Raw genomic sequence first — 25,259 nt, 5'->3', positions numbered from 1 at the left:
GGACTGGTCTTAAGTGCTGAATGATCGGAATTGTTGTAGGCGAATTCAGCCACGGGTATCAGGAGCGACCAGTCATCCTGAACCTTGGTGGCAAAACATCGAAGATACTGCTCCAGGGTCTGATTAGCACGTTCTGTGGCCCCGTTGGTTTGGGGATGATAACCAGATGAGAGGGTGCGTTGGATTCCCAAAATGAGACAGAGATGTTTCCAGAATTGAGAGACGTATTGAGGTCCTCGATCAGATATGATCTTGGAAGGAAGTCCATGTAAATGGAATAAGCAAGCTCGGACGAGGATGGTAGCTTACACAGGGGTGTAAAATAAGCCATATGAGTGAACAAGTCTATGGTAACCATGATGGTCGTGTATCCTCGAGAAGGTGGTAATTCCACAATGAAGTCTGTAGCAATGAATTCCCATGGCCTTGTTGGAAGTGTAGGTTGCAGTAGAAGACCCGCCGGTCTCTTGTTATCGTGTTTATTTTGACTGCAGATAGTACAAGCTTTGATGTACTGCTGTACGTTGGTCTTCATTCCAGGCCACCAAAACTGTCTTTGTATGAGACGGAGGGTGTTGGTTATGCCACGATGTCCGGAGTGAAGGGTATCATGACAGAGGTTTATTATTCTTTGTTGTAATTTCTGTGTAGGAATGACCAGTGTATTGTCCTTGAATAAATATCCTTCCTTAACTCTTAAGTTCCATGGATTCTTCCTTGAAATATCCTTCCAGAGGTCAGAGGATTGGGTTTGCACTCAAATTTCTTCCAGGAGGTTGACTGCTTGAGCTACAAAGATCGTGTGGGGAAACATCTTAGGATAGGCCCTGTCTTCAGTAGTTACATAGTCAGGATGTCGATATAAGGTGTCAGCAATCAGGTTTTGTGATCCGGGAACATGAGTGATTTGGAATTGGTACTGGGCAAAGAAGTAGGCCCAACGCGCCTGACGACTGTTCCTGCACTCCAACGACTGTAGAATTTGAAGATTCTGATGGTCCGTGCGGACCTGAACTGGATATCTAGCACCCAGAAGTAGATGTCGCCATTCAGTGAAGGCTTGGCGGATGGCTAACAGTTCCTTTTCCAGGACGGAGTAATGTGTCTCACTGGGAGTCAGGGTTTGTGAGAGGTAAGCAATGGGGTGTTCCAGTTTATCCTCAAGTTCCTGCTTCAAGACTGCTCCTATGGCGTAGTTAGAGGCATCCGTTTCCCCTAGGAATGGCCGATTTATGTCGGGTTGGGCCAAGATGGTAGCTTGCGTGAACTCTGTCTTTAAACGTTGGAATGCCTTATCTTGCGGTGTAGACCAGATAAAGGGGGTGTCTTTCTTCAAGAGGGCAACGATCGGCTGAACGATCTCGGAAAAGGTAGAAATGAACTTCCGGTAGAAGTTGGCAAGCCCCAGGAAGGATTAAACTTGTTTCATGGACGTGGGAGCGGGCCATGCCAGTATGGCCTTTACCTTTGAAGGGTCCATACCAATTCCTTCTGGGCTAAGGATGAATCCTAGGTAGTGAACCGAAGTAACCTGAAACAAGCATTTTTCGGGTTTAGCTTAAAGTTTGTGTTCACGGAGTCGTTGTAATACTGCCTTTACATGCTCTTCATGCTTTAGAGGATCCTTGGAAAAGATCAATATGTCATCCAGATAGACAATGACGAAGAGGAATAACATGTCAGAAAACACCCTATCCATAAAACGTTGAAAAACTGCCGGGGCATTAGCTAGTCCAAAGGGCATGACTAGATATTCATAGTGACCAAAGGGTGTTCTAAAGGCTGTTTTCCATTCGTCTCCTTCCCGGACATGGATCAAATGATCGGCACCCCGGAGATCCAACTTCGTGAATATTACGGCGCCTCTCACAGCTTCATGGATATCCGAGATCAGGGGCAGTGGGTACCGATCTTTGAGGGTGCATTGATTTAAGCCACGATAGTCGAGGCAAGTTCTGAGTTCCTTGGTGTCCTTCTTGGGAACAAAGAACAATGAAGCACCCGCTGGAGATTTTGAGGGTCTTATGGTGCCGTTTTCAAGGTTGGTATTCAGGTATTCTCGCAGGGCCTTTTTCTCTGGTTCGGAAAGGATGAACATTCTGCCGAAGGGAATCACTGCTGAGGGATCTGTATCTATGGCACAGTCTTCAGGTCTGTGAGGGGGTAAGGCCTGGACTATGGCAGTTGAAAATACATCAGCATATCTCTGATAGGCCTCTGGGACTTGTATGATATTGGAAACCATGAGTGGTGTTTGCTGGTCTCTTAGTGGTTCTTTAGGGGGTGTTGAGGAGGGATCCAGGAATAGACAGTGGGGCATACAAAACTCTGAGCCTAGGAATAGTGATCCTGCTGTCCAATTGATATACGGATTGTGCTTCTGTAACCAGGGCATACCCAATACCATGGAGTAATGAGCTGACTTAATGATGTCGAATGTAATCCGCTCTTGGTGATGGTTTATGGAAAGCTGGATTTCTTTTGTCTGCAGGCTTATGGGTCCTGAAGTGAGGGATCTTCCGTCGATTGCTTCCACCGGCTGCATGGTGCTTCGTGTCTCGTATGGAATATGATGACTAACAACCCAGTCTTGATCAATGAAAATTCCCATAGCTCTGCAGTCTACCAAGGCCAGAATGGGATAGGTCTTATTCTTGGAGGGTGACAGGAAGGCCTGTAGTATCACCAAATTGTTCTGTCCAGGAGAGTTCAAGGATGGAATTGATGTGGAGCAAACATCTCTCTCCCGAAGCTCTGCTCCATCTATGATCGGGAGCTGGCATTTTCCGAACGCTGAGGAGGGGCTAGAGGACACTCCCTAACCAAGTGTTTGTCTGAGGCACATTACATGCATAACCCCGTATGAATCCTTCTCATCCTTTCTTGCGGGGATATAGGTCCACGGAAGGCTGCTATCTGCATGGGTTCTGGTTCAGAGACTGAGCCTGGGTTTGTATCCGTCTTGGTGGTACTCTCAAAGGACAGCTTCGGAGGATTACCTCTGGATTTCTTCTTCTCTGCCTTCCTTTCCTGGATACGGAAATCTATTTGCATGGAAGGTCCATTAGTGCCTGGAATGAGTTTGGGTGAGCCACTCTGGCCAACTCATCCTTAATCTCCTCATTCAGTCCTCTCCTGAAAAGGGTAAAACTCGCCTCAGGGGACCAATCAGCTTCCTTGACTAATTGCTTGAATCGGGTAACATAGGTGAGCATATCCTGGGATCCTTGTTGAAAGTCTAACAGGCGTTCCTGAGCACTATAGACCTGCTCTGGACGGTCAAACATGGTCTTAAGGGCTTGTATGAAGCCATCATAGTCATCTAGGAGAGCATTGCCGGAATTAACGAGGGGCGTAACCCAGGTTAAGGCGTTTCCTGAAAGGTGGGAAATTATGAACCCCACCTTAGCCCTGGGAGTTGAAAAGTAGTAGGGCTTAAAAGTAAAGTGGGCCAAACATGAATCCAGGAATCCGCGAAGGATTTTTGCTGACCCATCGCATTTGTCCACTATACCGCCCCGCAACACACTTTCTTTTGTGGCAGAATCACGGGCTAGAACTAATTGTTTGAGATCGGCGTTTTCCGCCTTTAGATTCTGCACCTCAGTTGATAGCTCTTGCATGCCACGCTTCAGGTCCTGGACGGCGCTTCCCTGTCCATATCGAGTTCGGTCGGGTGGCATCTCAAACTGTCAAGGAGTTCCCCCTTCTCACCTGAGTTCGAACTTTGCTGGATTTCTTGATCAATGCCTTCTTGCGGATGAATCGAGTCTTGAATAAGGCTGCACGAGTCTCTTCCGACTCCAGCGTGCGTTCAAAGTTCCGGGATGCAAAGATCCAGGAATCCGGGAAATTTACAGAGTGCGCTACTAGCACACAAGTCCAGGAATCAAGAAAGGAAGGAAAGGGACTATGAATGGGGTTGGTTGGAAAGAAGCAAGTAAAACAATACCGCGAGCTACGGAGTACACATCAGGTCGCTACTTTGCAATAGCATTGAGACGCGCAGAGCCGCGGGAGGCATGGTCTATTAATAGAACATGCTACGTCCAAGGTGTAGAGCGAGGAAAGTGTTTCATAGTGGACGGCCATGTTGGGAGTACAAGGGAGTGTAAGCCCAGTTGAGACAAGGACCAGGAAGTCCAAAAGGGCCGTGTTCTGTAGTTCATGACATTGAGGGGATGAATGTGTCGGTGCGTTCTTGCCAGGCGTTATGCTGGTCTCTGGAGTGCTGAGGTCTTTTGTTGAAGAAATAACGGCCAGAGGAGCGACCTTTACCTCGTCCCGCCCTGGAGAAAATTTTGTAAGTGAAGACTCTTTTGATGGAGGCCTGCACTTTGTCCAATGCTGTGAAGGTCCTGACAAACTTAGCCATTTCCTTCATGAAAGGATCTCCGAAAAGCAGGCCTTGTGCAGTAGGAGAGTGACTCTGTGTCCGCTAATTCACTCAATTTGGCGTCTATCTTATCTAGAATGCCTTTCCGACATTCCATTGAAATGGCTCAACTAGCATTTCCTAGCAGGCAGATAGCCCGCTGAACCCAACCAGAGAGAATCACTGGATCAATGGGGTCAGATTAGTTAATGGCTGCTTCCACTAGGTCTGAAATCTTAGCCAGTGGACCTGCAACGTCCAGTACTTTGTCCTGACATGGCTTCCAGGCACGGTCTATGCCTTTTCTAGGGTCTTTCACATTTTTGCCTAAGAAAGTAATCATCTTTGAATCCAGCTCCGGTGTTAGAGCTACCTTGTTTGCAATATCTGGATGGGGAATACGGCTCGGAGTCTGGCTCTAACCTCTTTATCGAGGGGCTTGCGCAGTCTGGAATAAATATATTTAGCTGTCCTGGAAGACGGTTCCCAGTCAGTGGATCTGGGATGTATTAGATGTTCCGGCTTGAACATCCCCTCTGCAGGAGACTTGTTCCCAGTTGTATTCTTGTGGATGGGGGCTGCCACAATCCCGAGCTTGAGGGCTTCGAACCCTCTATTTGAAATTCATCCTCCGAGGAGGAGTGGGAGTGATCAGCGTTGTAAACGCCTCTGCTCTGATCGTTTTTCATGCCCTGTCCATCTCCCTCCGGACTTGAGGGTCTATTACCCCTGTTTTCCTCCTCAGGGTAAGAGGGTCCATCATGGGAAGGGGTTACCTTCCTATTCATAAAGGCTTGCTTTAGCCTGGAGAAGGCATCCAATGCGGCAGCAGTGGCATGTTCTGGCTGGCTCGGGGTGGGGGCTGGGGGCTCTGAGAGATTCTGCTCTTGCGAGCCGGGATACCTCCCCCTTCAGTAAGGTGCTTCCTCTTTTGTGTCTTTTTCCTCCCAGGAGGAGAGGTTCCTCTTAGGTGCTCTTCCATAGTATCTAGATAATGCTCACCTCTGTGTCTTTAATAGTATTAAGACTTTCTAGTAAGTTATTATGGAACATCTTTATTTAACCTCTCAGAATTATCTCAGTGACCTACAATCTCTCCCAAATGCCATTCTCTCAAACTGCTTGGCCACATTCATTTGCACAAGACCTCATGCAATCCCAGACATGTTTCGACCTTATTGAGTGACATTAGTGAGGTGTAACTTGGATTTTTAGGCCAAGCGGCCTGGAGACTGTTGGGGTATTTTGTGAGCCCCAAAGACACAGTACTACCTGGTGTTATTCCTACATTGGGATCGTAAGCGGCAAGCCAAAAACTGGACCTGGTGCGCAATAGGGTACAATTTCTCTAGTTTATTGGTATTTCATTGGTGGTAATTTATTGGTCGTTTTTCATTGTGGTGTAGGCTCAGAATAGACTTACCAGGTCACCTGGAAACTGCAATATGGGGAATCTACTCCTTAATATTTGACCCAGTTCACCGTATTTAGAGTAGCTTACTTTTTACCATCGGCAGCAGTAAAAATACCTTCTTGGCTTTTTACCTGTCTATATGCCATCACGACTAACTAGAACACACAATAAATAGACCAAAGCTGATCTAATTCTTTTCAAGTACTTTATAAGCAATAAGGGCATATGAGTAATACTAAACGACATGTGCAGTGCAATGAGTTTAACATGACCTTCTCTGTAAATCAAGAATGAAAGCGCACATCTCAATCTCTTGTTTCCCTTTGCACTGACAACAGATTCTATTCTTCAGTCTAAAACATAACCACAAGCACATTTCATGGTAATGCTTTTCCCGCGATAAAGAGTTGTTTTCCCACAATGAACTTCAATCACCCTATTAGCGATATTTGTCCCCGGGTCTGCTATCTTTGGCCTTGAAACTTAGCATTTGCCCTGGCAACTTAAATCCTTCAGTTAGGTTTGAGATCTGGTACTTGGACGGTGAAGAAAAACACATGAAAATAGCTATGTTTGTAATTATAAAAAGTTACACACACCTCACTTGTACTTTATTCTCACCTATAAAATGTTTGAAATATTCACACCAGCAGACTCAGGGAGTAACAGGTTCAGTGTGCTCTCGGTCTCAGCACGTCTGCCTGTGCCTCAGCGCACCCTCCTTCCTCTGCAGCAGGACAAACCCAGCAAAACACCCGCCAGATCCTCAGTCAGCAAAGGCAGCAGGTCCTCCGAGACACATTCCCCCCACTCTCTCTGCATTTCCTTTTTAAGGCCTCTCTCTGTGATCTGCCCCTTGATGTATGTTTTCCTACAGAAAGTGTAAGAATTGCCTGCCCATGACTGTGATGTTACATGCCAGTCAGACACCACCTCCTCTGACCAAACTTTTAGAATCTTCCAGAGAGGACATGTTGCGCTTGCCTTTCCACAGAGAATCAGGGCAGCAAACGGATGCCAAAGATGTACATTTCTCTATTCTGGCTTCCTGCAGCAGAACATGAACAATGGAGCTACTTTGAGAAATGTGGCTTTTCACATTCCTCAGCTCACATCTTCATTGCAGAAACAGCTTTACTTCTTTCATTTTTCAAGCAACGCTGCTTGCAATCTTATGCAATGGGCCAGTTCTTACCAATAACGTGCACCAATGTTTTGCCCCAGTGAGCTATGGATTGATCTGCCTTCAATATTAGTAAGGAATTAGTAGGTTAGGGTATTAATGGTAAGTGAGTGTTAGTCTTATTCTTAATTGCAACTCAATCCATGCTATGGTATAGCCACCATGCAAAGCTAGGTTCTAATTTGTCTTTCTCTTATATGAATTCACAGTACTAACTCGCAACAGATGCACATCAGTGTCTCACACAAGAGTCTCACACCTCTTGCTGTCAGAGTCTAAGTTTTTGATAAAATTCTGCCCCAGCCAAAATCTGTAACCGCACTTTCCCTACAGGACCCACATCTGGGCATACCCGTCCAACTCGGGGAGACTAAAGCAAAACAAAAGAGGGGATGGCTGGAAGGATTAGAATTCATCTTAACCTCTGCCATAGCGCTGGGCAGACCTCCAGAACATGGTGACTACGCAGTTTGGGCTGGACTGCCACTTTTGGGAGTGGAACCAAGCCTGATTTACATTTGGTCTTTTCCCTTTCTGTAATGGTTGGCAGGCAGAAGCAGTATGGCCCGGAGAATTACCCAGTGCTATTCATGAGGTGAAGATTAATTCTTTACCTTCAGACATCACCTCTTTGTGGCACTGACGTAGCCCTTACCCTGAACTTGTGCACACCACTGTAGAGAAGCAGACGTGTATGTCATTGATAGAACCTGCTTCCTCACCTCTGACGTACTGGATAAAGAACAAGAAGACCATGTGCATGACACCAGGTATCATTCCAATAATGCATTGAGTATATGAGAGACGTTATGCACTCAGACAACCGTACCAAATGTACCCTCGAGCTGAAGTGGTAGCAGGAGATTTGCAGACACCACTGAATATCGAAGAACTGTAAATGAAATTGGACAGGTGCAAAGTGATGTCATAAGGAGAAGATGCGATGACACAAAGAAATGATAGGGGTCCAAGTAATTTCAGGAACTTCTAGAGTAGTCCCTGAGTGAATCCGAGTATCGGGTGTGTATGCATACCTGTTCTGCCTCCCCACCCCCATCTCAGTAGTGTTTAACAGATGTAAAGTCCTTTGACTACCTCTCCCTTGCCTGACGGTAAATGGTGGTGTTCTGGTCAAGTATCCTCCCCTGTGCTTCCCCTGAGGTGGCTGAATTGAGAGAGAGCCCGCTAAGAACTTTTTTTCAATTGTTTACTAACTTTGAGACACTTAAAAAGGGCCTCTTGGCTTTGCCAACTCAGACTCTAAGAAAACAGTGTCAGGGCACTCGGTCCAGTCCTTTCTGGCTAGGGAAGGACTATTTAAGGCATAGTGCTTTATTTATAAAGCATTGCATGGTGTTTCTAACTCCTTTATTTTCAGCACATTAGTACTGTAATTGGTGGTTACTTACCTGGTTCTTTTTATTCACTTGCTTTACTACTCCACAGTATTCTGAAACGGCTTTACCCCTGTTCTAAAAGTGAAGTGTTAGTGCTCTTAGCAGAGCACAACAAAGCGACTGTGTTTATGGTAGTAGTGAATGCTACAATGTGTGTTACTTTGTATTTGTATTTATTGAATTTTATATAGCGCTTTATAGAGAACAATATGCATTACATAACATAAGCAATGTGAGACCATTTTAGAATCATGTAGCAAAGAACAATATGCAGAACAATTTACAAAGAAACAGTCAGTAATACAAACTCGTGCAGTGTGGGACAGTGTTCAGAATCAGCCGTGAACAGTCAGGTGACTGAAGTAGGTGCATTTTTAAAGAAGAGCGGAAGGAGGAGTAGGAAGAAATAGAGCAGAGAGAGAGAGGGAGAAGGTTCCAGTGAAGAGGAGTAAGATGTTTGAGGGATCGGAAACATGATTGTACACAAGGGGCGTGCGGTACAGTAAGTAAGAAGTGATCAGCAGAGCGGAGAGAACGAGAGGGAGAATAGAAGGTGAGGAGGAATGCGAGATAAGAGGGGGCAAGTCCGTAGAGAGATTTGAAGACAAGACAGAGTAAGTTGTACTTGAGTTGAGAGTGAAAGGAAAGCCATCCCATTGAAGTAAGGGATGAAGAGATAGAGTCCTGATGGGAAAGAAGACAGAGAGAATGGATGGCAGAATGGTAGATTGATTTAAGAGGGGCTAGACGAGAGGAAGAAAGGACAAAGAAGAGAACGGAGCAATAGACAAATCGAGAGAAGATTAAGGAAGATATTAGTAGTTTAGTGGCGTGGAAAGTAAAGAAGGGACGAATTTTGCATACGTTGTATCGATAGAAGCTACAGGCCCGGGAAGTAAGAGAGATGTGTTGAGCGAAGGAGAGATTAGTGTCAAAGTGGAGACCAAGATTGCGGGCAGAGGGGTAGATAGGGAGATGGGAGGGAGGAAAGAGAATGGAAGGAGGCGGAGAAGGAGGGGGGCAGACATTAGCTGGAAAAAATAGAACTTCAGTTTTCCCGGCGTTCAGGGTACGAAAGTGGGATGTCATCCTGGATTTGATGTCAGTGAGGCAGTTACTTAATTGTGATTTTTCATTGATAAGGGTTTCCTAAGGCCTAAATAAATAACAGTATTTCTATGCATTCTTCCTAACGTGCATTCATAAGAGTGCTCTGTGTGTGCTTAACTGAACCTTTCAGTGCTCCTACACGTCCTAATGCTAAGCCTTGCTGTTCAGTCACGCTACCCAGGTAGAGTTTGGCTAAGCATTAGTGCCTTTCTGTGTTCACCAGAGCCGGGTGGCCTCGCAGACTCTGCCCACGGGCTGGCTTCTGAAGACGCATCTTAACACTGTGCCTTCTCTTTCTCTTGCCACTTTGAAATATTAAAGTCTGGTGTTATACAGCCATTATACTCATTGGGTCCGTTCCTCAAAAGATTTTCTGCCACAAATAAAGGGATGCGCTAGGGCATTTCCCTTTATTTGTGCCACAAAAACATACACCCTATTCACAAAGGGTATTGGAATGTGTGATGCACGGCAGAGAGTTTTGAACGTTTGAAAGTGCCCACCTAACTGAGATATGGAATGCAATTTGTAATACACAGAAAACCAAAGCATTTCCTGAATCTATATCATGATTGCGCTGCCCGTAACTGCGCAGACGAAAATGACGATACCAATTACTGCGCGGCCCAGTGATCAGATAGATCACTTTCCCCCCGCAATACTCCAACCCCCACCCCACTTACCTTTACCGCGGTGCACTTCTGTGTGTGCCGCCGACTCCCTTGTACCCCTGCAGCATCCGTTCCTCCCACTTGCGTGGGGCTGTGCTGACGCTGCAGAGCATGTTTTTTTAAAGTTTTCTTTTTCATGTCCCCATCTTTCCGTAATAGTAAGCAGGAGGACACCCTGCAACAACCGACTCCCATTACTGTGACCAAGGAGAGCGGGGGACACCCCCACATCTCCCGCTCCACTTGGTCCCAGTAATGGGAGTCGGCATACTCTAAAATGCCAACCGCGCAGTAAAAGCGCAATCGGCATTTTAGAGTCACAGGTTTTGTATGTTTCCGCATTCCCCTGCAGAATGAGCAAGACAAGAGACTGTAATTTCGGACTCCTCGGTGCATTTTATATAAGTGTGGAGGCGGCGGTCTGGACTGCTGCTGTCCCACTTGCATTTCTATCTTTGCAAACAGTGATACAAATTGGTCTTTTTTCTTTGTTAAGCACTTCACAATGATAGGTGCCTGTATCTGGGAAAGGGCAGCCTAAGCACCCGCCTAGGTGCTGGTTGCCCATTGTGCATTAGCATCAGGGGCGCACACTGCTCCTAGAAACGTTTGCAAGGAGACAGGGAAGCACATCCTTTGCCCTGCTGCATAGCCCACTGAAAAAGTGCAGGTCACCTGTGTGAAAATGGTGTCCTTTCTTAGAAATAGGGCATGTCAAACGTGCATCTTCTATGCTTTTTTTTTACTTGCGTGATTGTTTTCAACTATGGCAACTACAGGTCAAATATGTATGTATATGTAATATTTAATTACCAATATGGAAACGTGTACCTTTTTGGTTCTTTGAATGATGTCTTTTTAACCGATTTGCTTTTGGGATAATGTGTCTGGCTAGCCGTGGCAGTATATATAGTATATGCTGCACACTTTTTGTGCACGTAGTATAGACCTGAGTTTCTTTCACTTTTAAAATGAATGTTCAATGAGTTTAACATTTCCTTCATTGAGGGTGGACGGCTGTGATATTGTTGTCTCTTTCCTCTGTACCAGCTTGTGCCTGCCACGCGAACAGCTCGTACTCCAGCACGTGCCATCATGAGACGGGCACGTGTGAATGCAAGCCAAACGTGATTGGACAGCGTTGCGACCAGTGCCTGGTAAGAAATGAAATACAACACAAGCAGCATCAGCAACAACAAAAAAAAAAGAGTCCCGCGAAAGTTTAGCCTTTCCTCCACGAAGCAAAGACTTGGAGCAACGTCTGCTTCCTTGCAGCAGAGCCCCCAGGGAAAATGAACAGACTGCTTGACACATCTTGCCTTTCTTAAGATGCTGGCACACTATTTATCTATCCATCGTGTTCCCATGTTGTTGTGTTCTGAAAAACTGCCAAGGTGGATGCTTTAATTAAAGCCACGAGAAGCTAAAATAATTGCGGCGGTGAGTTACATTGCATCGCAGCTAGGGAATGTGAGCAGTGCTCTCGCCGTCCGGATGTTAAGCACACAAAGCTTCTGTTTTAGAAATAAGGGAAGAATTTGCAGTTGAAACTGCCAGGCGTCTTGTTGCATTGTGAACCACTGCGTCCTGTAGCGGTAACGAAAGGGACTACGGAATGGCCTATAACGGGTGATATCGCCCGCCGTGCCGGGCAATAAGGCCATTAGAAACTTCTGCCTATGGACTGTGTCCAGTTGCCGCTTCGGACTTCTCGCCACCCCAAGAGCGCCTTGCCCTTGCTCTGTCGTTCATTTATAATCAGGTCTACCTTGCACAGGCCCTGTCCCCAACCTCCACCTCTCCACTCTAAAATTCCCTCGTCTTTACTTCTCTGTAGGCAAAGGAATCTTAGGATGTTGGCTCGGCAGGCACAGGCCACTGAATAGCACTGACTGACATTGTATTCTTTTCCACGTTCGAGTCGTTCCGCACGCAGCATTTATTTATTTATTTGATGCTCTTAGCACCTTCCCCAAAGGAAATATATCTGCCAATTTTAAGGAATGTCTATTTCAGTCTAAAAACATATGTCCACAAGGAAATTTGCGCGTCCCGGTGGACCTAATGGCCGCACCTTGGACTGTCTCAGTGACTGCTAGATTATTCTGACCCTGTGAGCAGTCGCCCACTTTGTAGTTGCTCCACTTTTGGCGGTTGGTTGTCAGCCTGTGGGAGAGCTTGTCTGCACTATGTCTCCATATTTACTGCAACAGTTTCACCGGGACTTCCGCGTTCAGCCTCAGACGTGGTGAAAAAAGGGTTGAGTGCACGTTCTGAGCGTATTGCTAGACCTCTCAAAGCAGTCAGTCAGGCATCAAAATGCCTGCACGACATTGAGCGTCAACCTTTTCTACAAAACTTATTTGAGATTTGTGAAACCGTACAATTTTTCATATCTTTTATTTTTTACTTTAGGTTTTCCACCCTTCATTCTGGCAAACTCTTTTACTGATGTTTTTCTCTGTTCAAAAGCTGTTCTCTCGCACTCTTCTGCTACTGGATAGGGCCCCGTCCCGGGCATGTCCTAGGCTCTACTCAAGAGCGCGGATAAACGCCAGATGGCTCCAATGGGTCTATGATATGTCATGAACAGAACAAGGTTTATACGAGCGGCGCTTCCAGGATGTGTGCACAGTACACATGGGTATTGTAAGACTGCGTTTTAGTTTAGGGGATGTCCTCTGAGCTATGGGGCTAATGCAAAGCATGTTAAGCACGTGTCCTACCTTGTCGAATAGCACTCCTGGTCCTGGGGGAGCTTGGCAGATGTTTATGCGTATGAATCATAGTTGAGAGCGTGCACTGCCTTTAAACTCTTTGTGCATCTGGAATATACAGTGCATGTGACTCAGGTGCTTCCTGTCTCTCCCCGCAGTCTGGGTATTATGGCTTGACGACAGGCCAGGGGTGCCTCTCCTGCAACTGCAGCACGGCTGGATCGCTCTCGGGGGACTGCAGTGATGAAGGGCAGTGCCACTGCGCCCCCAGCGTCTCTGGGGAGAAGTGCGATGCCTGCGCGCATGGATTTTATGCATTCCAAGATGGCGGCTGCACACGTAAGTTTGCAATTCATTTTTTGTACATACTTTTATTTTTTCCCCCTTAAAGAAAGGCATATGCGCGTGCATGATTGTTAGGCAATCTGGCCCCATAGCTATAATTTGCGATGCCCTCCTTTTCTCAAGCTTTACAAAGACCGTGGAAGCTAATATCCAATTTGTAAGGAAAGATTCTGCACGTTTAAGATAACAAGTTCTTGAGATGTTTGGTGCCTTGTAGGGTCGTCCATTGGCAAGATGCATCGGTAAATAGTGGCAAGTGTTCACATGATGCCCAGGTTAGCTATAGAGTTAGTCAGGACGGCCATAGACTTTTATTTCTTTTTAAAGTGGTCATTGATTTTTGCTGTAATCATTTTCTCGTTCATGCCTTGTCACTTGTCTTCTCAAGATTAACGCCTCTCTTATTGTCAAAGTGTTCTTGAAAAAAATGAGTTCTGAGCCTTAGGTAGCCAGTGGTAATTCTTGCAAGAAATTACTTAGATGCATATCATTTAGATGTGGACCCACAGTGGAACTCGTTCTCGGAATCAACCTTCCTTTATTAATACAATCTAAACATACACTGTTTAAGACATTACCTTCCTTGTCTTTTTAGGTAAGAAAAACATCAACAGCTATTTCATTATAATGTTTCAATGAAATGACAAAACAATAAATACGTATGATATATATAATTTCTAACCAAAAACAAACATTAGTTTCATATCTAATTGGCAAAAAATTAAACACACAAGTGCAGTTCTTTAAGGCAAGACAGATGTAAGATACTGGCTTCCAATTCTTCTTCCAGTATGTTAGTTAGTTTCTTTCTTACTTATTTTGTCCCTCTTCAGCAGAATTCTTAATTCTGTCTTCCTAAAAGTATACAATTAAATAACTATTACTAACCCTTACCCATTTATTCACTAATCAAGTTAATTTACAAAAGAGAATTACTCACTGGTACCCTCTGAGTGATTCTACTGTGATGTTATAATACTTTCAGGACCCACACTAGGGCTCTTTCCATGGGTAAACACAATTATTTTAGGTGTTCCCCTCCGAGGGTCATATTGCCATTGTTACCCTGGCATGTTGTACCAGTGTACTAATTGCAATTTTTCTCGAGTCGAGAAATAACGCGTTTCTCGACTTGAGAAAAAAAAGCAAAAAAAATGGGCACGTTGGAGAAGGGACTGTGTGTAGTCCCTTCTCCCTTTCCATGGCGGCCATTAAAACCAATATGAAAAAAAGTAAACAAAAAAATGTCTGCCATGGAAAGGGAGAAGGGACTACATCTAGTCCTTTCTCCCTTTCCATGGTAGCCAGTCGCGGAAACCACTCACTGCTCTGAGCCTTCCGAAGCAGGTAAGGCCCGGGCGAGGGCCAATTAGCTTGTGTTTTACAAGCTCATTGACCCTCACTGGGTACTAATAGTCAATATTTACCTAAAACCTCTTTATGATCTTCTATTGAAATTTGACATTACTTTACAAAACTTTGTTGACGACACCCAACTTTTGTCTTTATACTTGGGAAGGATTTGTCATCTCAAGTCACAAAAATACATGGAATTTTTGTACACGGTAGAAAAATGGATCTTGGACAACTGTCTTGGGCTTAGCTCCTATAAGACAGAACTCTTACTCGTTTTACCAAATAAAAAAAATTGCCCCACCCCTGCTGGATTCTCAAACATCACCTAATTAGGATGCTCCATACCCATTCAACAGAAGTTTAAAACTCTGGGTCTTAAATTTGACTCTAGTCATTCCATGGCCCCTCACATTAACTCAGTAGTTTGTACCTGAAATAGTTAGGTCCATTACTCCCAGAGCACCATTACGCTGCACTTGCAAGAGCCATAATTGGCTTGCGCCTGGATTACTGTAATGCTCTCTGTGCTAGGCCCCCAATGTACGCAGTTAAATCCCTCCAAGTGTTACAAAACTCAGCTGTCCGCATAATCTTTTATGATCCACTTCCATCTTCACATACGCCCCAACCAGAAGAAACTTTTTTGGCTACCGATCAAGACCAGAATTAAATTAAAACTTCTCACATTAGCCTTTAAAGCCTATAATGGACAGTAGCATGAAAGTGAACCCCGGTACCTTGTGCCATTAATTGAAGAGATGGATATCTACAACACAGTTTTTCCAAAACCTGTAGTGGTTTTATTAGTGTGAAGAAGACACGTGCTCTTGAATCGTCAGCTGACACGCGTTTCAACATCAACGGTCCTTTTCAAGGCAGAGTCGGATCCAGAAGCGTGTCACTGTACACGGCGTCTCGAACACATGCACCAGCCTAACCAGGAATAGAACCAACTTAGCCCAGCGAATCCCAGATGGGCTCTAATCAATATTGCTTTAGCCTTGAAAAGGACCCTTGAGGTCAAAACACGTATCGGCTGATGATTCAAGACCACATGTCTTCTTCGCACTAATAAAACCAATACAAGTTTTGGAAAATCTGTGTTGTAGATATCCATCTCTTTAACTAATAGCGCAAGGTATCCGGGTTCACTTTCATACTACATTCCAAGGAGGTGTGGGCTGCGCCTTAAACCACCCGTGAACACGCTGCTCAAAATGAATTCAAATGACAAAAGAGTGAAGCGCAAGAGTAGTTTCAAGCCCAAGGCCCAACTTCTTTGCACTATAATGGAAAGTGTTCACAGTATATCAAGAACCACTTTAAGAAATACCCTCCCACAAGCTCTCTCAGATGCCATTACGAAGTGGCAGGACCAGTCTTTGCATCAGGCAATCCAGGCAGTTGCCTGGGGTGCCAGCTAATAGGGGGCGCCAAAGTAATGCTGCCATACATTATTTATAGTTGCATGAAAGTAGGTGCTGGAAAACAAATTCTCTCTTTGAGCATCGAGCACCGTCCTACAAGGTGCTGCTGCCAGCAGCCGCGCGTCCGAAGCCTAGCACGTGCAGCCTCTGCAAGTCCAGATTTGTCAACTGCTGGCCTTCGTTTTATCTTAAAAGCAACATTTGGTGCAGTGTGTGCTTACGCTTGGCTTTTAATAGTACTCTGTTTTATACATTTATATATGTATTATGAACACATAATACAGGTAACATATTGCTGACACTGTGGAATATTTTCCCGATTCAAAGTGAATTTGCACTGCTTAAAAGTGACTTTGCACGGCCCACACAAACCCGGATTCATAGAACCGTGAAAAGCGTATTTTTGCTGCGCAAAGTCATTTTAAACTGCAAAATGACTTTGCACAGCACAAATACACTTTGCACGGTTCCATGAATCAGGGTTTGTGTCGGCCGTGCAAAGTCACTTCTCAGCAGTGCAAAGTCACCTTGAACCTGGAAAATATTCTATGAATCGGGCCCCTAGTATCTACTGTGTGCATTTTGTATTGTATTTCCATCTAGTTCTTTAGTGAGTGACCTATTTACATTTGTAAGGTTCAATGTCTTGTTATTTTTGGGGAATGTGGGGCGCCACGGATGCTTCTTCTCTGGGGTGCAATCTGGCCTCAGACCGGCCCTGCAAACTGGCTCTTGGGCTGGACCGGGCTTGCTTTATGCATGCTAGCAAGCAATGGCGTTGATTACCTCTAGATGTCCGGGTATGGCATACTTATTAGCCATTGTTGACTCTGCGTCAGCTAGACCGAGCGAGCGCTTAAATGCCTATGGCTTTTAGAGCCTCAACAAAAACGAAACTAAACCTGACTCCAGACTGCAAGCACAAAAATATCCGTTCTATCTTAAACCAAAACCCACACTCCAGGTGTCCCCTTGCATGCAGTGCATCTGGAGCAGAGCAGGCGCACACTGGGCGGAGAACGCGGTTCTGTCCCCAATGCTTAACCCAGATCCAATTTGGTATTACAAATGGGTCTGCAAATCTCCTAGAATTCATGAGTGTCGCTAGCATGTGTGGTCGGAATTGGAGCGATAAAAACTCTTAAGCTCATTAATGTCAGGACTTATGTTCGTCCTTTATTTTCCCTTTTCCTTATGCCACTAAACCATCCTTAGGTCCTAACCATACATGCCACATTCTATTCGGGAGGAGTTGGTGCATTCTTGGATCACTTTTGCTTTCTGGGGCTGATGGTGCTGGATTTCTCCATTATATGTCCCAGAGCGCAATCAAAAATCAGGTCTGGACTACCATCTCACGAATGGAATGGAATGGGACGAGTTGGCATGTATGTAGAACACGGAGATGGTATTAAACGCCTCAAGTCCCATTGATTGTACCCTGCCCAATACGGCAGTGGGAGGAAATATGCTTCAGAGCTGTGCCCGACCTGCCCTTCCGCATATAAGCAGAACGTGGTGAAAGGGAGTAAGTAGGGTAAGGTTTGGAATGGGAAAGGCTGAGCGAGCCGGTGCTCAGATGGGTGCTGGGCCATCTGGTAAAAGCCAGTAAAGGGAAATAAGGAGACCCGGTGACCGTGATTGGCCGTCGCGTTCTGCTCTGTGCTGTGGCATGCATTCTCCCGCATGTTTATAATGCCATTGTTTGTCTTTTCTTACAGCTTGTGACTGTGCTCACACCCAGAACAATTGTGATCCCGGAACCGGCCATTGCATCTGCCCTCCACATACACTGGGCCCGAAATGTGAACTCTGTGAGGCCAACTACTGGGGCCACAACCCGGCGCTGGGGTGCAAGGTAATAGGATGCGAGCAAAAGCGTTGTGGCCTGCAGACGAATCACCCCAAAGCGGTGTAGCGTGAAAGGCTGCCATTATGCATAGGCAATGGAGCGCCTGAAGCCGCCATTTCCCTGGAAGGGGCACTATAATGGATCGCGCTGACATCTTAACGCTGGGCTTGCTTGTCAAATACTTGCAGCTTAGTGATGCACATGTTTTGCCTCCCATCAGTCGAGCACCCCACCTCCAAAACAAATGCTGTGCATGCAAACCTGTGTCCCTCAGCGTGCAGGAGATGTGTAGGGAGCATAGGTTGGAAGAGTCACCTGATTCTGATGGTCCATTTATGGCTGTTGGTCACAATCTGGCAGGGTTGTTTCTGGTGCACTGCATACGTGTAGTGTTGATGGACTGGACTCCCAGGGTCCTTTTTTCTAATGCACATGTTACAGTACCTGCAGCTGCTTGGTCCGCGGCTTGGCACATTCTTTTCTAGCAATATTCCTAAAGCAATTGAGGTGGGCGGGACTTGCAGTTTAGTGATGACATCAGATATTGTATTTGGAGTTCTCTAAGCAGCATATTGTCTTGCAATTTTTATATAGGGGGAGTGTGTGGCTCATAAGATGATTATCCCGGCTTCCGGTGGGATTTCAAAGTGGGAGTAGTTTAGTGTGAGAAGTTGGGAATAAAAGGATTTTTAGGGCGTGAAACTGTAGCCCTCATTGTCATTTTTTTTTAGGCAAAGAAATATATTTACATTAAAAAACATGTGTTTATATTCTCTTCGTGCCCAGTAATTACTAAAAATGAAAATCTTTGTTTTAATTCTTTAAGGCCCTCTTCAGATCAGCATAATTATAGAAAACCCTTAGTGTGTAATGGATGGTGAGGCCTGTGGTCTTATCACATCAACACAACAGGGAAGGCAGCAGCAAGGGGCATGCGTGTGCCTATCTTTTTTGCTGGGAATATTTGTCTAATTTTCGGGAGAAAAACAGCCATGTGCACCATATACCCGAGGGGCTGGTTGCAGTTTTGATGAGCACAGGGGACTGTGGCGGACAGCCTAGTCATAGTTGGGATATATGCCTGATCTCCATCTCACCAGGGTCTGAGTAAAACTTGAATACTTGTATCACTAATGTGGGAGGCCATCCCAGTGTCCCGCCTTAGTGGAGCTTGGATACGGCTCTATTCCCCAGTTCAGAGACTATCCATGTTTTCAGCTTTTAGTGGAAGCATCTACTGAGGGTTATGGCTCAGTCATGTTGCCGAGTGTTTGTCTTTGATTTCAGGCTTAGTTTCGCGCTCGTTTAAACACCGGGCCGTGTCTTTGGGACACTGAGTGTGGAGTCAGGCTGTCTCAGGTTCGAGTCCTTCTTCTGGATGTCACTGGATGCGCTACAGAGGAGGCCACAGGTCCTCCCAATCCCCACCTCAGCAGACTGCAACATTGAACCATTTGGACAACTTCTCTGTGTGATGGGAGCAGTGCTGGGGGGTATCCAGTGATTCCCTCGAATGCATAGCATCGAATGCAAAAGCCTCGAATGCATAGCATCGAATGCAAAAGCCTCGAATGCATAGCATCGAATGCAAAAGCCTCGAATGCATTTTTTGTAGGTAAAGGTTTTTAAAAAAATTAAAATGGGTTTTAAAGGGTAAAAAAACAGAGGTTGGGGGGGGCGACCGCCCCATTAAAAAAAATGGGAAAATGAATGTTTTTTTTCAATGCATTCTTTTTCGAGGCTTTTGCATTCGATGCTTTGGATGTCGAGGCTATCACTAGGAACCGTGCTGAGGTAATACAGAGCCATAGAGCACTGTGTGAAATGCTGCACTCCACCATTGGAACATACCCCCTTCCAATGCCGTCCCGCCAGACAAATGCACAGAGTTCACGTCATAAGCAGTCGCCCCGCGCAAGAGAGTAAGACTGCCGCTCTCAAGCTCTGCTCAGGATTGAGCCAACTCAGGCCCTTTTCCTTCTGAGGTCGATACATTGAGTACCATTAAACTGGGTGAATATGCCAGCTATTTTTTCAGTGCTTAGAAGGAGGAGGAATCTGACGTTGAGTGCTAGATTAAACAAAATATATTACATCCATTTGTGTTTTTAGCAATACCCTAACTAAAAACATACATTACGTAATTCATGTATGGGGAACAAGCTTTGGGACAAGTTCATTTTATAATTGTGTATAGCGTGGAGTTGTAAATTCGTCTTTGCATATGATTGTTATGTAAACCTGTGCATTTAGGCTGCCAAATGCTTTGTTTTATTTTCAAATTGCCTTACTCCTTCGGAATAGGGCCTGCCAGGCCGGCTACAGGGATTGGCCCCGCCAGCCACTCCTTCCACTGAGACTGGCTCCTCTGCCTGCATGCCAATGACAAACAATTGCTATTGTTTTGATGGACCTCACTCAGAGGCTGTAAAAGCAATATCTCGCTGGCAATAGCCTCAAGGCGGAACAGGAAGTAGTGTGCTGTATTCTTAGACGCTTGGAATGCCGGGAAGAAGCCAGAGCTGTTTTCTTGAGGGTATTACCCACTTTTGCCGAATAACAGTTTTCCCGAATTTGTTTAAGTGCACTTTCTTTACCACTGTTTTTATTACTGCAAAAGTATACATGTTAAGTTCGGGTGAGGTATATAGAATGGGTGGTGGTGAGTGGTAAGGGGGGGGGGGGGTGCAAGGAGTCTCCACCCCGTTGTGCAGTAAAAAAAGTGGCAAAATTGGCAAAAAGAAAATTGGGCAAAATGTCATTTGACATTGTAGAAGCTGACCGTTGGTTCTTGGAAATAGGATAGCCGACCCAACACGCATGGCTTTGAGTGGGCCTGCGCTAGCCATCCAGGGCCAAGCACCGGCAGTCTCTGAGATGGGCTCCTGAATCGGCGCCCTGCAGCGGCTCACCCCAACTAGCCCCAGCCATGTCGAGCTCTCAGGCAGTCATTTAGCCGAGCGCTGCATAGTTACATGGCTGCCTGCAGGGGTCAGCATTTCGGATTTCCTGACACCTGAAGTCAGCTGTGTAACCGAGCAGCACTTTGGCTAAGTCTGCTGCGTGATGTCTCTTTATTCTGAAACAGGAGGAGGGTTGGGTTGGCCATTTCAGAGTAAAGAGCTAACATGCAGCGGGAAGCCCTTTAATCGTGCTTGGTTAAAGGGCTTACACACAGAGGTCCGCAGCGAGGAATTCCTAAACTGAACTACACCACCCACAGTCAGTTAATGGGAGTGGTAGGGGTTGAACGCAATAAAGGTGATATGAACACTCAGCCCCTGAACTCTGATTCTGCTAACTACCATACCCAGGTAAGTAAGGATCACTGGGGCTAATTGCTCACATAACTGAACGTGTTGCAGGTATTCCAGGGGTTGCGGGCGCCATGGCTGAGTAGCTGTTCTGTTTGGGTCTGGATAGTGGTGGTTCCAGTTTCCCGGATCACACATGGTTTCATGGAGATACCCCAGCTGGACACAGGACAGGTGATCTTGGACAAGCACCCCATAGCAAGGGACAACCCCTCGTGACACTTTGTGGTGGTGAAACACAAGCTCTAGACAGGCCCCTCTTCATAGTAGGAGCAGTTGCTGCAGCCAACAAGGTTCCTGTGCCACAGATCAAGGATCTACCAAGTCTCAGAATTCATGGTGAGAAGGTGTCTGTTGCAGTAATGATACGATGGATGGTCAGCCCCTAACATGCTCCATGAAGACTTCTAAAGTCATGTAATAGAAGCACTACAGTGCATGAGATGTAACTGGTTAGGCCCACTAATATAGGAGAGGAAGGACATACAAACGTCTTCCCTGGTCACAGGAGAATGTTCAGCGGCTCCCCTGCTGGATGGCCTTAGTAATGCTTGCTCATCAGAAGCAGACCTCTGGCTCTCCTCCGAATTGTCTATATTCCTCTGACTCTTGGTTCCAGTGGATGACCTCTAGAATGGCTCTAGATCCTCCCTTCTTATCCAAAATGTTGGACTGGGGGTTCCGTAGCGCACCAATGGAAATGTTTTGCACTATTCAAATGGGTAGTTGATGTCCAGTGATGGACTGCCAGCTGCCTCATGTCTGCCGGGCAACAGACACGTATATTGGAACCAGACAGTCCAAAGCCCAGTTTCAACTAGTTCCAGTCACATAAAGCACTGATGAGGAATCGTGGGCTCAATTTTAGGGAGGGACAGGGGTGTCTGTCCCCCTCACACCATTTTCTCCCACTCATTTGGCAGAGGCCCTTTGAATTTAGAGATCATGTCCTCCCCAACATTTTCAGCAAAGTTCCACCACTGCCAGCAATCCAAGGCTGAATCCTGTGGAAGTTCATTACCTTGTATGGGGAGTTTCCAGCCGAGCGGGCAAAAATAGGACCAAATAAACAAAATGGCAAAAGGACAGGTCTTAAAACTCGAGGAGCAGCCATTTTGAGTGTATGGTACTGAAAATGGCAATATCCCGGTAAAAAGGATGGTGTACAGTAGTGCACCTGAAAGAAATGAAAGCACAGTTTACTGCCACCGGCCTATCAGGTGTGCACCCAAAAGGTAACAAACATGTTGCTCGAGTAAAAGTAAAAGGACCACCGAGTGTCCCTGTCAGACTCCATCGAAGGTGGCTATTGTTACAAAGTAAAGACAATGGAAGAACAAGATAATGGGAGAAACACTCTTCCCTGCACTGCTGGTAGCTTTATGGATTGACCAGTGCACCTAAAATAAATGAGTTGAGCAGGTGGGTGAGGATAAAAAGACCACACTCACCACAAAATCAGCCCCGACACCAAGTCATTCACAGTTATGTTGGGGCTGCCATTGAAATCACTGGATTGAAAGTTGCAAAAAGGGATCATTTCCCTAAAAACTAACTATCCAATAAAAGTTAAACGAAAATGGAAGCAAGCGAGATGTGCCTCCACCATAGATAGCACAGAAGATAATTGTCTTAGCATATCATTATACCTTGCTTACTGCCGGACTCCTCCTGTGTCTAAGCACTGTAATATTAGCACCTCCGATCATCAACCTTGGATACATGAATGGATGAGTTGGTGCTGCCCTACAGGCTGAACACAGATGCCAAAGCACGCCCTTACCTCACTGAGCTATTTTGCTGGCGTGAGACTGTCAACATCTACTTGCCAGCACGTGGAGTTGATGCCATTGTGAAGCAGTGAGGAGTATATGGGGGGGAGGAGTCAGATCGGAGACACTCAAGACCATTGAACTTAAAAGGATTCGAGGCTCCGGGCCCACGTCTTTATTTTCCTCCTCTTAGACACTGAACTGCGAAGGAGAATCAGCCCTACACACACCATCACAGTAGACCTCCGTAACAGCCAAAAGAGGCGGGGGCATGTGTTCTGGCTTTACCTGGTCTGGGTGCCTGACAGCAGCCATACTAGATCTCTTTAAACTCGCACTGGTCCTCCATGGCTGCGAGGCCAGACTGTGCACCCCTCCTTGCCTATTCTTCCATCCTTCTCCTCCTTGAATATAGAACTCATCTTCTTCACAGCTGAAATCTAGGGGGGAGGCTTGTGTAAGAATTCGGAGTGACCCCCTTTCCCTCTATAGACGCTGATTTTATCTAGTCTGTTGGTATTTTTTAAAGAACTTAGCTGTTGACTTAAGCTATGTCTTATTTCAGGGGGACTTTTGTGACTTCCCAAATCCCTTACCAGGTACTTAGCTGTGAACGGTACTTTTAATACACTAGGGCACTTACTTATGTGGTTAGAGCTAGATTTCTTACGTTTTTTAAAACTGTCTCATAATTAAAATAGATGTTGATTTAAACTTGTTTAACCACTTTTCTTCTCCCCACTTTACTTAAAGCAGTTGTGGTACGGTGTTGCATTATTGCGTATAATCGCGTGTAATTGTAAAGTATTGTGCAGTCCTCTTTGGGTCTACCTATTGGGTACAATATGTGTAGATAACAGTGTGAAGTATTTAGTGTCCTTGGTTTTTTACCTGCATTTGTTTTTGGCTCAACAAAAAGTTGATTTTGATACTGCTGTGTGGCCCTCCATTACTTGAATAATGTTAGGTTTTGATAAATGTACCTACATGCTAAACCGCACATCTTCTAAGACCAAGCATTACTGCTCAACCTATGCTACCCAGGGAGAGTTTGGTTAGACCAAGTATAAAAAACAAGGATGGCCCTACAAAGCCCCACGCTAGTGTTGTTTTTCAACAGCGCTTTCAACAGTTCACTTGAAGGGCATCAATTGCCACAATCCCCCCAAAAATAATCTTGCAGACGCAACCTCGACTATGAACGATTCACATGCTCTTCCCTCTTAATAAAGCCTTCCTCTTTTGTTCACATTTTTAGGCCTGCAATTGTAGTGCAATTGGTTCGACCAATCTCCAGTGTGACCTTCTGTCTGGCCAGTGCGAATGCAGCAATGCTTTTGGAGGTGCAAACTGTGACAGGTGTGCCTTTGGCTTCAGAGGACACCCCGACTGTGTTCCCTGTGAATGTGATGCCAAGGGGACACAGAAGGAATGGTGTGATGAGAAAAAGGCACTCTGTAGCTGTGAGGAGGATTCTGGTACCTGTTCTTGTAAGGTAAATGTTTGATTCATACTACCAGTACACATTTACACTGCTATACGTATATACGTCTGTTCCCCTCTTCGTCTAAAGCATGCAGATTATATTCTTTCTTTCTTTCTTTCTTTCTTTCTTTCTTTCTTTCTTTCTTTCTTTCTTTCTTTCTTTCTTTCTTTCTTTCTTTCTTTCTTTCTTTCCTCATATGCCTTTTAATCTTTTCCCATGTACTAATTGAATCTTATTTTTGTATGTGCCCTTTATCTTTTCCCCTATATACTCCTTTCATCTTTACTCTCTTCTTTCATTTTCTGTCGCCCTGCTCTGGTGTAACTCGTTTCTCCCGCATTGAGCCCCAAAAGTAATTTGGTCTGTGCCAGTGACCTCAACATTAAATGGCTAGCACCGTTGCCTACCGCTCTCTCTTTCTCCCTCTGCATATGGAACCCAAGAAGCTTTCTACCAAAGAATTGCCAAAATGTCATCTTTCTCAATGATTGTTGATGCCTTGCACATATTATCCATTTCTCTTGTGTCCCATTTTCAAAACTGTATGTTCTTCTCAAGTCACCCGGACCAATATAGCCTGGTCTCCTCTTGCCCCAACTCTAAAAAGTCTTGGCTGAGAAATATCTAGCATCAGTTGAACCCGGGACGAACTGAGATCCTCTATCTAAGGTCTAAATGCAATGTAACAAACATCAAGCCATGTCTCTCTAATTTCTTCAGTCTTATTATTTCCTTCCGAAAATATGTGTGCACAATGTACATGTGTATTTGTTGTGGCTAATGCCCCAGCCTTATGATGGGGCCGCTATTGGGGTGACTGATGGAAATGATGGCATCAGG

At 45.4% G+C, this 25,259-nt stretch overlaps 1 protein-coding gene across 2 annotated transcripts in view; it reads left to right on the top strand.

Annotated features, from left to right (window-relative positions):
- Positions 1 to 25,259, top strand: part of LAMA1 (laminin subunit alpha 1) — a 679,286-nt gene that overhangs the window by 331,851 nt on the left and 322,176 nt on the right. For both annotated transcript variants that reach the window (XM_069620697.1, XM_069620696.1), the window contains exons 20-23: positions 11,201 to 11,307; positions 13,026 to 13,206; positions 17,717 to 17,853; positions 24,192 to 24,428. In XM_069620697.1, coding sequence (XP_069476798.1) covers positions 11,201 to 11,307; positions 13,026 to 13,206; positions 17,717 to 17,853; positions 24,192 to 24,428 — 662 coding nt within the window. The remainder of the gene's footprint in view (positions 1 to 11,200; positions 11,308 to 13,025; positions 13,207 to 17,716; positions 17,854 to 24,191; positions 24,429 to 25,259) is intronic.

Source organism: Ambystoma mexicanum, chromosome 5q (assembly GCF_040938575.1).
Source record: "Ambystoma mexicanum isolate Mex_15411 chromosome 5q, UKY_AmexF1_1, whole genome shotgun sequence".
In the NCBI taxonomy this organism is placed as follows: Eukaryota; Metazoa; Chordata; class Amphibia; order Caudata; family Ambystomatidae; genus Ambystoma; species Ambystoma mexicanum.
The sequence above is the reverse complement of the archived record's forward strand: the minus strand, read 5'-3'. Positions and strand labels throughout refer to the sequence as shown.